The sequence below is a fragment of the Camelus ferus genome, chromosome 12 (assembly GCF_009834535.1).
Source record: "Camelus ferus isolate YT-003-E chromosome 12, BCGSAC_Cfer_1.0, whole genome shotgun sequence".
In the NCBI taxonomy this organism is placed as follows: Eukaryota; Metazoa; Chordata; class Mammalia; order Artiodactyla; family Camelidae; genus Camelus; species Camelus ferus.
Window position 1 is genome coordinate 5,819,340 of NC_045707.1, and position 17,716 is coordinate 5,837,055.

General features: G+C 37.1%; 1 protein-coding gene across 1 annotated transcript in view; it reads left to right on the forward strand.

The window, feature by feature from the left end:
- Positions 1–17,716, forward strand: part of XPNPEP3 (X-prolyl aminopeptidase 3) — a 46,640-nt gene that overhangs the window by 17,019 nt on the left and 11,905 nt on the right. The window contains 5 exon segments of the mRNA XM_006174711.3: positions 3,597–3,955; positions 3,957–4,005; positions 5,902–6,104; positions 13,521–13,583; positions 14,473–14,586. Coding sequence (XP_006174773.2) covers positions 3,597–3,955; positions 3,957–4,005; positions 5,902–6,104; positions 13,521–13,583; positions 14,473–14,586 — 788 coding nt within the window.

Sequence of the window (17,716 nt, forward strand, 5' to 3'; positions counted from 1 at the left end):
AAGAGGAATGCTTTGAAGGGTGTAAAATATGGTTTTGCAATCCCTGCTTTGATTTCCAAATTTTTATCTTTTTGCAGAAGTTACTTCCTAATGTATGTATATGTATACTCTAATGAAAATGAGAGATAATACATAGGTTAGGGTCATTAATATTATGGGTTTTCTTCTTATCTTCCAAAGTTTGAAGAAAACACACAAAATGAATTGATTTTTTTAATTTAGTTTTATTACATGGACTGCAGCAAAATGCAGGAAAGGGACAAAGTAAAAAGATAAAAAGGAGAGATTGGATAACCACCAATTATAACCAGTCTCTGCTTTTATAAAAGTATTTACTACTTGGGTAAATTGGGAAACTTCCAATATTGAGTAACAGTGGCAGACTTAACATGAATATTTATCAGAGAGATAAATAGTTAAGCTGTTCTTTGCTCTGGTACATAGTTCAGTATTCTGCTCAAGAGCCCTAAGGGACTCTTAGCCAACTCAGTCCTGCGAGAAAGAAATGTGGTATGAGCTCTTCTAAGACTGACTCTGTTGCTTTGCCTAATTCAAACTGACCAGTTAGGCCCTCTCTTACTTATTTCTTTTATTTCTTATCAGCCTCCTCAATAAAAATGTAAATTTTTCTATTATAGATAAATAAAAGTTAAATTGAAATTATTAATGGGTCACAAACTACAGAATTTTCTGGAGAGATAAACTCTGCTTAGGTAAAACAACTAGACAGTTCCAAGGTAATCATAAACAGCTGAGTTACATGTACTGAACATGAGTACTAAGAAAACTTGAAGGACTTTGCTCCAGCAGTTTCTCTCCTAGGACTATACCATGGAAATAAAAGCTTCAGTATATAACGCATGAAAGTACCCTATAGATGTAACTACAAAAGTGTTTATTATTGCAGCAAAAAGCTGAAAATAATATGAATGCCCACCAGTATGGAAATGGGTCAGTAAGTTATGATAACCCCAAGAAATACTATGGGGACATCAAGCAGAATGAATAGGAGCTGTGCGGGATGACTTGGTGGGAGGGACTTCTATGAGGTATTGTTGTGTTAGAAAGCAACATACAGAAAAGACTGTGTAGTATCCCATTTTTGTGAAACACTAGTGACTCAAAAAACCCTTAATGCAGGTGTATGTGTATGTGATTGTATGAGTATTGAGAAAAATAGGAATGGTTACATACTTACAAACAGGGGCAAGGTGCTATGTGGGTGGAAGGAGGGAAGGGGAGTGAGGACTCAAACAACAGAGGAAAGGGGGGTAAATGTTTAACTATTGAAAGAGTTCAGTGTGGTGTGATTACATTTATACACAACTACAATATATATAGAGAGAGAAGTGAAGAAAACTAATTTAAAGAAATAAATCAACATGATCTGGGCTAATCAAGAAAGCCTTTTAAATGAGGAAAGTCTAAAAACAAGCATATATTGATCCCAGCATCTTGGAGTGGAATTGTTGTGGAGAAAGAAGAAATTTTAGAAAGGGGACACATTGTAAGCAAAGTCATAGGGAAAGAACAGATTGGACTGACTTACATAAAACGTAAGAAGGAATTAATTTCAGAATAATTGGGAGAATGATAAGAAAAAAGTTGGCCAAGTCACCAAAGACCACATGTTGTATGATTTCATTCATATGAAATCTCTGCAATAGACAAACCCATAGGGACAGAAAATAGATCAGCGGTTGTCAAGGGTTGGGTGGATTTGGAGGAAACAGGGAGTAACCACTGATTGGCATGGAGTTTCTTTTTGTAATGATGAAATATTCTAAAAATCAGTTAGGGTGATGGTTGCACAATTCTGCAAATATACCAAAAATACCATTGAATTGTAGATTTTAAGTGGGAGAATTATATAGTATATAAATTATATCTCAGTAAAGCTGTTACCCAAAAAAGTTAGCCAGATAAATTGGAGTCACCTGGTAGACAACATTAAGATCTAGGCTTAAGAGTTGGAATTTGATCTAATGGACAATAAAGAACCATTTTTAGGCTATGAATATGGAGTAGGACTATCCATGGCTTCTCTTTTTTAGTTTCTTTTTTCTCTTTATATTTGTATTTTATTTATAAAAGTATATACTCATTGAAACAAATTCAAATAATATAAAAAATGTTGTTAAATAGAAATTTTTAATTTATCTCATTCCCATAGATTACCACTATAATATTGTGATTTAAAAAAAAATTCTTTTCTCTCTCTCCTTTTTTTTTTTTTTAACATAGATAACATGGTGTCCATCTTGCTCTTTATGTTTTTTTATACTGCAGTGTTTCATGGCTGTCTTTCCATACTTGCACATGGAGACTGGCTACTGCCAGAGAATAATAATAGTATCCCACATCTTGGAGTCATTGTTAAGATTAGACGAGTTGGTACATGTAAATAATTAGAATAGAACTAGACACGTATTAAGCATTCAATAAGCATTAGATGTTGTTTTACTATTATTAAGTGTAGGCTTAGAGATACAGCTTTTGTGTGTGATTGTTTAATAGTTCTTTTCTTTGGAGAACCTAAAGTGAAAGCAAGCATAATCTCTATTTCAGAAGTGAAGCATTCACCCATTCATCACTGAGCTAGCAGCCAGGCAGTCTGCTAAATACTAATGCTAAGAACTAACACATAACACTTCATAACAAAACTTCTTAATATGGGTTTTTTTGGGTGAGCTGAAGGGAATCTGAGACTCTGAAAACAGTATGTCAAAAATTTGTATGTGCCTATGTGCAGTTTAGTAAACAGAATAAGTCCATAACTTTTAAAAGATTCTCTAGGGCATCTTTAAATCCTTAAGAACCATATGCTTTATCAAATTTGATTCTCATGACAGCCCCAAGAGGTAAATAATATTACTAGAGTTTTTGGAGGCTACAAAGATGGCCCTGACCCTCAGAGAGGTTATGTATACCCAGCTCACTGGTAATACAAAGTAAAAAGTAAAAAGCTCTATTAGAAAGGTATTATTATGCCTTAGAAATTCAAAAGGAGAAATTTATTCTAGCTCTTGAAATTGGGGAGAACTTTTTGGCCTTAAACACTGTTACATTAAAAACTATAGCTCATTTGACAAATATTTATCAAATGCCCACTAATGTCAGTTGTTATTCTAGGCCCTGGGAATATAACATTGAGCAAATAGATACAAATCTATATCTTCTTGGAGCTTGCATTCTTTTAGGGAAGTCATACACAGATAATGTTATCATTCTCATCACCTTATATATTAAAATTTAACGGCAACTTGGATTATTTGACTAACAATGCCTTCCACATAGTAATATATAACAAATATTGGATTGAATGAGTAAAAGAATGAACCAAAAAGCTGGAAGAGACCTTAATAGGTCATGATCCCAGTTTTCAGGCAGGACCACATTTAACTATCATTTCTTCCAAATTTTTGCAATGGAGTAGAAATTTGAAACCTGGATTATCCTTAATTTGCCATGTGCTATGAGGAGATTTGGTATAAATAGAAAAAAATGAACTTAGGTGTCTCCATCTGGTATTAAGCTATCTTAAGTACTTTGGCACTATAGAAATATGAAACATCATTGTTGTTTGTCATTTTTAGGGGAGGTGACACCAGGACTATCTCAGGTGGAATATGCACTTCGCAGACACAAACTAATGTCTCTGATCCACAAGGAAGCACATGGGCAGAGTGGGACAGACCAGACAGTGGTTCTGCTGTCCAACCCTACGTACTACATGAGCAATGATATTCCCTATACTTTCCATCAAGACAACAATTTCCTGTACCTGTGTGGATTCCAAGAGCCTGATAGCATTCTGGTCCTTCAAAGCCTCCCCGGCAAGCAGTTACCAGCACACAAGGCCATTCTTTTTGTGCCTCGGAGAGACCCCAGTCGAGAACTTTGGGATGGCCCCCGATCTGGCACTGATGGAGCAGTAGCTCTAACTGGAGTGGACTGAAGCCTATACTCTGGAAGAATTCCAACATCTAGTACCGAAACTGAAAGGTAAGTGGGAACGGAAGTCAAATCACAGGCCATATTGTGATTAAGACCTTCCTTGCCTATTTAGACAAAGTTCTTCATTTCATAAAATGATTATCATAGCAGCATTCCCTGAGCACCATGGAAAGAATGTAAATCTTTTCCACAGAACTTTAAAGACTTCGTGTATTCATTTGCTAAATCTTCATTAGATTATTCATCTACAGAGACTGTTAACTATCCTACTTTGAAATCCCAGAGAGAGAATTTTCTTTTAAAGTGGAGAGTGGGCATGGGCCACTCTTCAAGATCACTGACTAGTCTGTTGACCTTTGACTACTACTTACTTCTTTTGCCAAGTCTTCAGAAAAGAGGCATTATTCTCGAAGAATTATCTGTTCATCACCAGCATCAGAATCACCTGGTGATGCATACTAGAATTACTAATGCATGATAGGTACTGGAAATGTAAAATCTGAGGCCCTCACTCTATACCTCCTAAATCAGAATCTGCTCTTTACAAGATTCTCAGGTGGTTCATATAAACATTTGAGTTCCTGCCTCTCAAAATAGTCACTTTCCCTACATTTATTCTGGTGAAATTATGATCACTCAATGTTTTGGGACTTCTTTTCTGGAACTTTTCAGAATATACACTACATTATAAACTATCCTTAGTAGTTCTTGTAAAGTTCCAGAAAAGAAGTCCCAAAACATTGAGTGATCATAATCATAACAGCTCTGGGGAGCATTTTAGTTTTTCAAGTGTCCAAAAGTCACTTAGAGCCAAATTTGATAAATAAGATAGATGATCAAGTTGGAAAATACTGATTTTAGACAAAATAATGTATGATGGCAAAATTTTAGTCTGATATTCTTGTATGGTTTATAAACCATTTCTGAAGTCAGTCTCTAAAGGAGACTTCCAAGGTAGTTTTCTGCAGTCATGGAGTAAGACTGTAAAACCGAGACAGTTGGTCTGTGCTTTCACACGCGGACATCGGGTAGTAGAGGTTGTCTTACTTTTTAGAAACTACAACAGTTAAATTCTACTGAAGACAAGCTTGGAGTTTTACATGTAATATACATTGAAAACCATTTTTGTTTTAAAGTAAAAATATTTAAGAGATTGTATCACTAGTACCTATCCAGTCAGAAATATTCGGACTTTTCTCCTCGTCTGAGCCAAAGTACTTTGTATAAAACATACAACCCTTCAGTCTTAGGTTGTTGGGAATACTGCTTACAGGTTTCTGTCAGGAAAAAAGAAGGGAACAAGTGGAGACCTGGTGTAAGTGGAAAAGATTTTCGTAACGAGCCTTCTTATCTTGTATCAGGGAAAAATTGACCATTTCCTTGGGTCTCTAAAGTGAGAAGGTGACCTGTGGTTGTCTATAATGAGACATGGCAGATGGGAAAGGAAAGATTCCATGGATACGTGTGCATGAGCTTATGTTACCAACTGCGAGAACTCCTCTCACCAGTACTGTTTGTAAGGGATGGAATATTTTTACCCATAAGGTCATGAGCTGAGTACTTTTTTCTGAGTGTTCAGTTATTCAACAATGCCTTTAGCTCAGTTGTGGTGTGGAGAACTAATTGTCATAACTGTTCTTTAACAGTTAATAAATAATAAAATCAAAGCTTAAGTAAAGGCTGTCTCATTTGTCACCTTTATAGAGAACATCGCAGTTTGAAGGCAGAAAAGCTGTATATTCAGTCTCAGAATATCTTGCTATTTTCAGTGAATGACCTTTCCAAGTGATTTCTCATCAAATCCTTCAATTACTTTAGTCCTGAGAGAGTTTGTGCTCAACCCTTTAGAGTTCCGCACTACACATTTTATAGTTTTGATTCTTGTTCAAGTCATTATGACAGGTGGTGTTTTATTTTAAATCTTTTTTGGTTTCTCACTTTGAGCCGAGACACATACACTGTGGTATGACTGGATGAGGCCAGCTCACACACAGCTCCACAGTGACTACCTGCAGCAGCTGACAGAGGTCAAAGCCAGGAGCAAGAACAAGGTCCGGGCTGTCCAGCAGCTGGTGCAGCGCCTCAGGCTGATCAAATCTCCTGCAGAAATTGAACGAATGCGGATTGCTGGGAAGTTGACATCACAGGTATGGTTACTACTGAAAAAGCTCCTTCAAAATTAAAGAATCTTCATCACTTAGGGTTCAGTGGGCACCTTGAGGCAGTGCAGCAACCTCACAGCACATGGACATTTAGCTTCTACTTTGATGTATATATATATATTTCACCACAATAATGTTTTAGCCATTTTTAAGTGTACAATTCAGTAACATTAAATATACTCACATTGCTGTACAACCACCACAACTGTACTTCTCCAGAATGGTTTTATGATCTCATTCTGAAACACTGTACCTATTAGGGAGTAAATCCTCATCCTCTCTTCATCTAGCCCCTAATAGCCACTGTCCCACTTTCTAACTCTGTGAGTTTGACCAGTCTAGGCAGCTCATATAAGTGGAGTCATCCAGTATTTGTCCTTTGGTTTCTAACTTATTTCATTTAGCATAATGTCTTCAGGATTCATCCATGATGTTTGTAGCATATATCCGAATTTCCTTCTTTTTTAAGACTAAATAATATTTCATTGTATGTATATGCAACATTTTGTTTATCTGTTCATCTGTTGGTGGTCATTTGGGTTTTTTCCATCTCTAGGCCAATGTGAGTAATTCTGCTGAGAACACTGTAGTAGAAATATCTGGTCAAGTCCTAACTTTCTTTGAGTATATCCTGAGAAATGGAATTGCTGGATTAAATGTTAATTCTATGTTTAATCTTTTTGAGGAACCACGATACAATTCACAAGGGTTCCAATTTCTCCATATCCATGACATTCTGGGTTTTTCTGTTGTTGTTTCTGTTTTTTTGTTTTTGTTTTTTTTTCCGGTAGCAGCCATCCTAATGGGTATGAAGTGATATCTGATTTGGGGGTTTTCTTTAATATAATTTTTAAAGATTACACTCCATTTACAGTTATTACAAAATATTGGCTGTATTTCCCATGCTGTACAGTACATCCTTGTAGCCTCTCTTACACCTCCTGCTCCCCAACCCCTAGGTTGCCCCTCTCCCTCCCTCTCCCATTGTAACCACAGTTTGTTCTCTGTATCTGTGAATCTACTTTTTTTGTTATATTTATTAGATCTACATATAAGTGATATCATACAGTATTTGTCTTTGTCTGACTTATTTCACTTACCATAATGCCCTCCAAGTCCATCCATGTTGCTGCAAATGACAAAATTTCGTTCTTTTTTATGGCTGATTTGCATTTCCTTAATGGTTAGTAATGTTGAGCATCTTTTCATGTGCTGATTGCCCTCGAAACACTTTTAATCAGTATGTTTCATGCCATGCCTTAACCAAAATATTACCATGCAGAAATTTAGCAAAACAGCTCCAACTAATTCCAGGAATTAACAGTTTACCCCACCCTGATCCATTTTTAAGGCTTTTTCTAATAAGATAAAATGCTTAGTTTAATAATAATTACTTGCCTTACAATGTCTTATAATTAGATTAGACAATCAAAATGCACGTGCTGAATCCAAACATTTACAGTATTTAATGTGGGGTTGGTATAGATTTAAACAGATAGCCAAACCATCCATTTGTACTTTCTCGTGTTTGTGTACAAACTGTACAATTCTTTTGCTTCTTGGATCTATATCTCTCTGTCCTTCTTGGCATATGTCTGCTGATTTATTAAGAATCATAATCTATCATGAATCAACTGTAAATATTCACCAGCCAATTCTCCTACATAGGGGATAACATCCTGAGAAGGCTTTAATGCAGTCTGCCATTATATTTGATCATTAGTATCATTATTATCATAAGTTTTATTAGTATCTACAATGTTAATTTTACTTACGACTCCATATTACACCTTACAATAATACCTTTGTAGTTACAGGATAAATCAGGCAAAATAGTGGTATAATTATTTTGTTGTTCTCCACCCAGTCTACCTTTTCCCATATACCATGTAGTATTTCTCATTAGAGTATAAATCAGAGGCCATATCTGTTACTTCAGAAGTCAAAACATCTTGAGTACATAGCCACGTTCCTTCTCCCAGGTTATGTGGTTTGACAGATACTGGTGCCCAGGGAGAAGAGCCCTGCAACAGAACCCATTTATCTGCCACAGGAAGCACTGTAGTGCTGTTTCAAATTTGTCCAGTACTCACAAACTGCTCTATAGGGAAAGAATGGTTAGCACTCATTTGGGGCACTAAAGCCAGTAAAGAGCACCTGGACAGGTTGCATCCTCTAGTTAACATCTTCTGTAGACTGCAGGGCCTGTAACTCTCCCATAATTGCATACCCTGGATTTCTGCTGGGGAATCCCTGGCTGTAGTGCTTGGGGTGCCTTGGACTCCATTTGAATTAAGATATCTAATGACCTCACTTATGTTAGCATGCAAGCGTGTTCTGTTCCCACTCCTGGGTTGATTTGGGCGTGTTGTCTGTCTGTGCTCTAATTAAAAGATTCACTTTGTGAGCACTGTGTCATCCTTCAAGTGGCTTGCCACACGTGTCCTTACTCCTGGAATGGGATACCTTCAGGGCACCCTATTCACGTTAGTAGTCTTTTTCAATCATAGGTGTTTCCTCACTGAAAGCAAGTCTGCGTGGCCAACACTCCTAGCCCAGCTCTCATTTCAGATGGGCCAACACCAGACGTGTTGTTGCCATTAATTACTAACTGCTTTAGTATAATTAAGAAATAAATTTGGTACCCCAAAGCAGTAATCCCTCCAGACCTAGATCATATGAGAAGTAGTCACTCCTGTACAGACTTTGGTTTGAGTTTTCTATAGCACTTCTCATGACCAACCACAACAAATTTCAAAATTCTCAGGAATGTAGCCTCACTAAGTTTCACTTAGTTCTCTTTTTTTTGTCAGTAATCCCAGTGTCCCACATGTCCCTCCTCTTCAGGCCTATTCACCCACAGTAACAGGGCAAATAGCTATTTTTAGACATAATGTTATTATGACAGATGGGACATGTCATTCTACCATCATATTGTGATACCTTTTTTAAATCTTCATCATACAATCAATGGCTACATAATGTTCATTTAGATTATTTTTTGTTTTTTTGAGGGGGAGAGGTAATTAGGGTTATTTATTTAATTTATTTTTAAATGGAGGTACTGGGGATTGAACCCATGACCTCGTGCATGCTAAGCATGTGTTCTACCACTGAGCTATACCCTCCCCCCTACCTTATTATTAAATCAGTGTTTTTCAAGTTCAACCAGTTAAATAGTCCCACAGTTTGCTTCCTAACACAGATCCTCTATGATAGATCCACCCTATGAAATGAGGATCAAAGAAGCTAGGTACCTTCATATAGTCATACACAGAGCTCCTGTCTCTTCATCCATTTTGAGGACACATGCACTCTGGGAAGTGTGTTTGTTAGGTTAACTATTGTCTAGCTCCCTTTTTGGCTCTTGAGAAGAGGAGGAGATTTCAATCAGAGCCCTTCGCCCCAAGGGGCTTCTGAGTCAAAGCTAAGAGAAATATTATTCTCCTGCTTTAAGCATCTCTTGAGGCACCAAAATTATGTTAATTTTCCCTTTTGTGGCACCCATTTATTGGTTCCCTTTCCCTCAGCAACAGTCTTGCCTTTCCATTTATCATTAATTTTAACCCACACCTTTCCCCCTAACGTAGAATGTTCTGTTTCAGCCACTGAGCTAGTCCATTCCCAATAACGAGGGGAAAGATTGGATAATTACAGAAAAATGGGGCTATACTATTAGCTGTAGGGGCAATTTTTATTAACAATATGAGCTTCAGTGGGAGCCAGTGGTCCATGCCATTGTCCAGTGCATCTGCCTGGGTTGAATTCCTCCATGTCCATTCATTTCATGGACCTTTGTTGCTATTTCAGGAGATCCAATTAGGCCATCAGCTTGTTATTCCAATCACCTTCAAACCCTAGCATAGGGTTTTTTGGTGAGCATCAACATGTCCTACTTTGATTTGCCCTTAGAATTTCCGCAGAGATTTACAACAGGTGGTGGCCCACATGTGGGGATCTTTTATTGTTCAGTTATTTGTGGCCCGCTTGTTGGACCAATTGCAAGTCTACTGGCAACAGCCCAGTAGTCAGTATTTACCCACATAATAAGGCTCTTATTTGTGTCCGGTTCCTCTGTCATGGCTAGGAACATAGCATGTAATTCAGCTTAGTGGATCAACTCATTCTTACCTTTTTTGTTAGGGATTTCACCTTCTGCTGGACTCAACATCTGCTTTCAGTACCAAATTGCCCTCAGTTCTGAAACTACCATTGGTGAACCAGACCAATTGCCTAGCATCCTTGGGCAGTTGGTGAAGAGGAAGGATCTGAGAAAAAAGGCCCATGGGTACCCTGGTGACATGCTCCATATAGTGCATTTCCATTTTATGATGGAACGCCTCTGGGCCTTGCCCTTTTATTGGAATGCTTTTCTGGCATGAAGTAATACTGTAAATGTACATTGGAAACCACTCTACATGAATGTAAATTGTTGCAGGCTTTCACTGGTGACTGATAATGAGAAAAATGCATTAGCGAGATCAGTGTGGGATACTGGTCTCCTTTAGTTTGTTGTATCCGTTGAGTAGTCTGGACCATATTGGGGACAGCTGAGTGTCTTGAGGATGTGGTGTTATTGAGCCCCCCTCTCCCGATGGCCTACTGTTAGTGACTTGATTCATTAGCCTTCCTCACAGGCCACTGGGCTGTCTCAGTGAGTTTATGGACACTAATATAACTGCACATGAAATTTCTTTATTCAGGGGAGTACTGCCTTCCAGGTATCCTGTAGAGTTTTCGGTTTTCTGGCTGAGTTGGCTTAGGTTAATTCTAAAGGCTCCATGTTGCCTGTTTGATGAGTACAGGATAAAGGGATGATCCTAGTTATTCTCTTATGTATATATATGTATATTACTCAGTAGAGGGGAGGAATTTCCATTCAAACGTTATCTCCATATCAATTATACATTCAGGTAAGGGAGACACCACAATATATATTGTTCTATCATATATTCCAGCTTTTAACCAGACTTTAATTTTTATCCCTGTCACAGCATCCCCATGTTCCCCTGAATTAACTCTGTCATCCCTAAGTGTCTAATTTCAGCCCTAAGCACTACTGTACACTATGCTCCTGTACCCAGTAGTTCTAAAAGAATTTCTTCTCTACCTCCAGTCATTCACGTATACATTTGTAAAAGGTCTTGAATCCCCTGCCAGGGACCCTGGAAGAAGATTGATATGAAGACCAGGGTCCATTTATAAGACAAGGGAGAGGCAGAGCAGTTGTCCATCTCTGGATATATATGGTGGACCCCTCCCTTAATCCATTTTCGTCAACTGGGGGTTTCCCTGTAACAAAAGTGAGCTCTAACATTCTCCTCCACTCAACAGTGTTTAAAGCCAGAGACATTGCTCCTTGATCTTAAATTCTTAGGAGCCATTTTTAGCAGAAGTTTATCAGGGTGTTGCATGTAAATCTAAAAAATGGCCCATTTCCTTTACTGAATAACCCCTTCTGTGGTTTTTTTGTCCTCCATCTATCATTTTGCCCTACTTGAATTATCTTAGTTGTAGTGTGTCTCACAAGCTTAGCTGGTTTGTCAAAACTTGTAGTGGCCCAGCTTCCTTTGGTTAGAGCTCCCCCTGCAGCCCAAAGAGGGTGAACCTCATCTAAAGAAGATTCTGAGCTTGTTTTCAGACAATGCTGAAAGCCACAACCACACCAGAGTTTTTTAGCTGAACTGCCATCGATTTGCAGTTCTCTTCCAATCCATTTTATGCTAGCTCCTAACATTCAGGTTCTGTCATTTCCAGACTCTACTGATTTCAAAGCCAGTGCTACTTCAAGCTAGTGGTGGCTTGGCAATCACCTAAGCTCATAGTTTATTTTCATCCCCTTTATCAGAATCATTCTTTTTTCCTTTCAAAATAATGCCTTAACCTTATATAATTAATAATAATTCAGATATGCTGGAAAAACTGGATATCCACACGCAAAATAATGATGTTGGACCTCTACCTCATAACATATACAAAAATTAATTCAAAATGGATCAATGACCTAACCCTATGAGCTAAAACTATATAAAACTCTTAGAAGAAAATATAAAATTGAATCTTTATGACCTTGAATTTGTCAGTGGATTTTTTAGATATGGGTCTAGTATTCACAACATGTAAAGAATTCTTGCAACTCAAAGACATATATAGTCAGCTGGAATTAAATGCTGTGAAGAAAAATAAAGCAATGGAAAGAGATAAAGCATGATGAAAAGTGCTGATTTAGATAGGGTGGTCAGGAAAGGCCTCTCTAAGGATGACACATTTAAGGAAAGATCAGAATATGAAAAAGGAGCAGCCAAGCAGATAATCCCATTGCTTCCCACTTGCTTTTCCTCTCTGGGGCTTTATGATGATGTCATTACCTTGTATTGAGAAAAGTTATTAAAAACATTCCTTCCACAATTCGTTTACTCTCAGAATAAGAAGTCAAGAGAAGTCTGTAGTTGTAGTATCATATAATCATATCTCTGTGTAGCTGATTTGTTTTTATCCCACAGACATTGGAAATTATATAGCTGACAGTTTCTCTTTCCACGTTGACTGCTAGAAAACTCAGGGATTAATTTGTGCCCTGTCTTCATTGGCCATAGTACTTGTGAAGGTCATTATGGTGTGCCATTTTTTTTTTTTTCCTAGCTCCATTACCCTCAAACCTTGATTTTCTTTAACTCTACCATGAATTTATGCTCTCCTGTTATATTTTATGTATCCATGTAAGTTAATCAAAATCCTTTCTAGAACAAGGTGAATTATAAACATGTATATTTATAAAAATAGAAAACATATAGTCAACTATACTTCAATTAAAAGTAAATAAATACTAAAAAAAAAAAATCGTAACACATATAATGTGACTATCACAGAGAATTAAAGTCTTTATTGTATAGGCCAGTGGTTCTCAACTGGGGCAGTTTTGTCCCCCAGGGGACATTTGGCAATATAATTATCACAGTTGTGGAAGGCTACTTTCATCCTATGTTGAATAGGACAGCCAACAAATGAAGAATAATCTGGCCCAAAATGTTGATAGTGCCAACGATGGGAAACACTGCTATAGACTGGACCAGTCAATCCATAATTTCATACATTCCAGGGCTGTTGAAACATCTTGTAACCTAAATGACAAGCGTTTCCATGTAGCTTATTCTAGCTTACAATGTATATTCTAACTGGGAAGGTTGGGTGCCCTGCCACTAAGTCTGTCTAGTCAACTATTCCTGAAAGCACTTTTTTCCTCTTTGGAAATCTATATTATGATGCCTGCAAAGTCACAGCTTCAGGTCAACAAAATTGAGGAGAAACGTGCTTTTCGTTTGAGCTCCAGTATTTTGAATATTTGAATAAGCAACATAGTTAAAATGAGACTGTTCTTTTCATCCTTCCTTCTCTTTGCAGGCTTTCGTAGAGACCATGTTTGCTAGTAAAGCCCCTGTGGAGGAAGGCTTTCTTTACGCTAAGGTGAGCTTTAAATGGCTGGAAAAGTTTTGCTGGAGGCAAATGTAATTTCATTGATTTGCACATGGCATCCATTTGGCTTTCATGGAAGTGAGCAGAATATCAGTGGAGAGGGTTTGGTTCTTAAATGTCACAAGTAATTTATTAGATGAGCCTAAAATGTGAAGAGCCACAACTAAAGGAGAAAATTGCAAAGTATAACAGATACAGAAGGAAAGACTTTCACAAATGTGAGGTAAGAAGAATACTGTTCAAGTAAATGTGAAGGCAGAGAATCTGAGGCAATATGGTAGATATCAGATACGAAACAGTCGCCAGCTCTGTCCTAGGACATAATGAAGTTAGTAGAGTTTACCACTTGCCTAGCATCCTTTTTCATAGTTCCAGAGTCTGTAGGTTGGTAGCTTTTTGAAAGGTTGAAATTGCTCATTGAGAGCTGTTGTTCAAAATGCAAGCTGTATTCCAGTGTTGATCTAAATAAAAATAAACAAACAGTAACTTTACATGACTATCTCTGTACTCAGCCTTCATCGTAGGTTTTCTGTGTTCTCTTCTTGACTTAACAGTTTGAAAATCATAGGAAATTTAGAGCACTCAGAAGGAAAGAACAGATTTAATAATAGATTTGAATAACAGTATTGGGCTGAGAATGAAAAAGATAGACTGAGTATATACATCTATCAAAATTCATCAAATTGTACATCTGAAAAAAAAGAAATGGACTGAAATTATAGCATAAAATTTCAGTTAAATGTGACGGCTGGTTTTCTAGTAATGACTTCAGTACTTGAGTAGACGTATGGGCCATTGAAGAGAGCCTGGGCTGGGACAGCCCTAAAGAAATCCTTTCTTCAGTTTAGACTTTTAGTCATACTTTGCTGTTGTTTTTCAGTTTGAATTTGAATGCCGGGCCCGTGGTGCAGACATCTTAGCCTACCCGCCTGTGGTTGCTGGAGGTAATCGGTCAAACACTTTGCACTATGTGAAGAATAATCAACTCATCAAGGTACACAAAATGCTTTCAGTGCTGCTCCCTCTGGGTCCAGATGCCCTCTTAGAAAACTCACGGTCCCTTCACCCTCAGCTTTCACAGAATAACTGCCATTCATAAATCATGGTGTTTATAAAATGCTTTTACAGGCATTATCTCATTTGATCCTTCCATTAGCACTGTGAGGTAGGAGCAGTCATTAACATGCTTGTTGAATAGATGAAGAAAATAAACTTTAAAAAATTAGGTAATTCATTAGTGCCGAACCATCTATTCTATTCTAAAGCCTCTGCTCATTTCCTTTGATAACACTGCTTCTCTAAGGACTTGTGGCAGCAGTGGGCCAAGCACATTGTGGAAGCAGGCAGATTTTAAGGATACCTTATTAGCTGTGAGGGAAGTTATCTTTTATGGTTTTCTCCCCAAGTGACTATATAAACAGAGAATTGTGTATTCCTTTAATAAGTCTACTTCTAATTATATATTTTAATATGCAGTAAATTCAAAAGAATAAATATAGCAAATGTGTGAATTACACAACATAATTTTTTTAAATGAATACCCGTGAACCAACCAGTCAACTCAAGAGCTAGAGCATTACCAGTATGTTACATCTACTTAGGTACCCTTATGCTCTGCCATCCTACAGCCCCTCTCCCAAAGGGCACTTACTGATACCCTAACTTTTTGTCACTGTCTTGATTTCTTTCAGTAGTTTTATCTTATAGACATGATTCCCCCAGACAATCTTCATTAGTTCTGCTTGTTTAGGGACTATATGAAAGTTATATACTTCTGTATGTAGTTTGGGGGACTTAACTTTTTTTTAACTCAAGTATGACAATACACATTTTTCTACTATTACAAGCAATGTTCTGTGAACATTCTTGTATATTATTCATGGTATATAAGTTCTCAAGTTTGTCTAAGGGACACTTAGTAATCGAATTGCTGGGTCATCAGATGAGCATATGTGCAACTTTAATAAAAAATACCAAACATTTCCAAAGTGGTTATATCAATTTATATATCTCTTCCTTCTGAGATAGTTTGGTAGATTATATTTTTCTGCCATTTTGTCTAAGTATTTTAATTTACCCATAGTGTCTTCTTATCTTTTAATCTTTTGTGTTTGTAGTTATGTACCTTTTTACATTCTTGATATATTTTTGCCTTTTCTTTTTTTCTAATAGATCTTAATAGACCATTTCTTTAAAATGTAAACATACATATTCCTTATGAACTAGCAATTCCTTTTATAGGTATTTTTCCGAGAAAAATTGAGACATATGTCCACAAAATGCCTTGTACTAGAATGTTGATAGCAAGTTTACTCATAATAATCCAGGGGTCCATAACCAGGATATTGCCACATGGTAAATTCTTAAACTAAAAAGGAGCAAACTATAGCACTACCAACCGCATGAGTGATCTTGAAAGCATTATGCTGAAAAAAATAAGCCAGACACAAAAGATTACAAACTATTTGACTCCATTTATATAAAATTCTGAAATAAGCAAAACTAATCTATAGTGATAGAAATTTGATCAGTGGTTGCTTCTGATGCAGCATTGACTGGGTTAGGGGTGTGAGGTGTGGTTACACGGCTGTATACATTTGACAAAACTGACTTAAATTTGTATGCTGAAGATCTGTGCAAAGAAATCTCACTAGAGGTTTGTTGGTTTTTACTAGTCGTTTAAAACCAACTTTTCACATCATTAATGCTGTTTTGACTTTGTTTATCATCTCATTACCTGGTGCCCTGGCCTTTGTTAATTTTACTCTTCTACTCTTTGTGTTTATTCTTCTGTTCTTTTTCTAGCTTCTTAAATCGGATGCTAAACTCATTCATTTTCATCCTTCCTTCTTGTCTGGTTATTCAAGATAGAGATCTCACTTTCAATACATTCCTACATCCTCTCCGTTCAGTCCTTCAGCGGCTTCAGTTAGACATGTAGCAGAGCTCTCTGTTTTTAGCAAGCTAAACTGTCTTTTGTGTTTGCATTTGCCTTGTCTGTCTCTGTCACACTCTAGTTGGTAGGTCTGTCTCTCAGGAAACTAAATTTTCTCCTCATTTGTCTAATCTGCTACTTCAGCCATCCACTGAGTGTTTTATTTCAGCACGTGTTTTTATTTCCATTTGGTTCCTTTCAAATCTGCCTAGTCTCAGTGGTCTCTTGTTTCTTGTTAATCTTTGTGATTCCATTCTTTATTTAAACATCTCATAATAGCTATTCGATATCTGATCATTCCATTATCTGAAATCCTGGAATATCTAAATTTGGTATTTGTTGTTCCTACTGACTGTCACTCACAGTGACCTACTGCCTCATATACTTGACAGCCTTTGGTTATGAGCTCATATTTGCTTCATGTTTTTTTTGGGAAATCATGCAAGCCCAAATTGGGGGGATACTTCCTTTAACTGTTATTTGCCTATGCTTTAGCCGGAAGTGAAGTGGGTCCTAATGACCTGGGCCCTGTTATCTGCTGTGAGCATCCTGGGTTAATGCAATGATCTCCGGTTCATTTTCCCCACTTTGCTACACCTCCTTTCCTGTAAACTGTAACACTTACCATATCACTGCTCCCAGTTCTAGTTTCAGTTTGGGTTGTCTTTATTAAAATAAAATTAAAAAAAAAGTCTTTAAGACGTCTCTTACATGATGTAATGTCATCATTTCATAAAATATGTTTTTATTCACGATCTAGTTGTTTTCTAAAATTTATTCTATCATTTTGCCAGAAAAACGCTACTTTCATTCTTAGAAGTTGCCATTGTTACGTTTATACTTATTTGGCCATTATTCTGTGCGCTAAGTTTCTGTGCTTATTTAGATATGAATAAGATATGGCCTATCTTCAAGGGTGTAAATAGAAAATTTCAGTGTAACATGACAAGTAGTAAAACTGAGATGTACCCAAAGGGCTTTTTTTGCCCCCACATGTATTTTGATGGAGAGCAGAAAGGGAAATGATATTCTAAAGTTAAATGGTTAAAGGTAATTGCATTTGAATAAAGGCCCTGGATACCAACTTGTATAGAATTTTTTTTATTAGTAGTGATAATGGTAACATTTATGCTGTGCTGATGTTTACACCTAGTAAGTCAAACCCAAGCACTGTGGTTCCAGAGCCAAT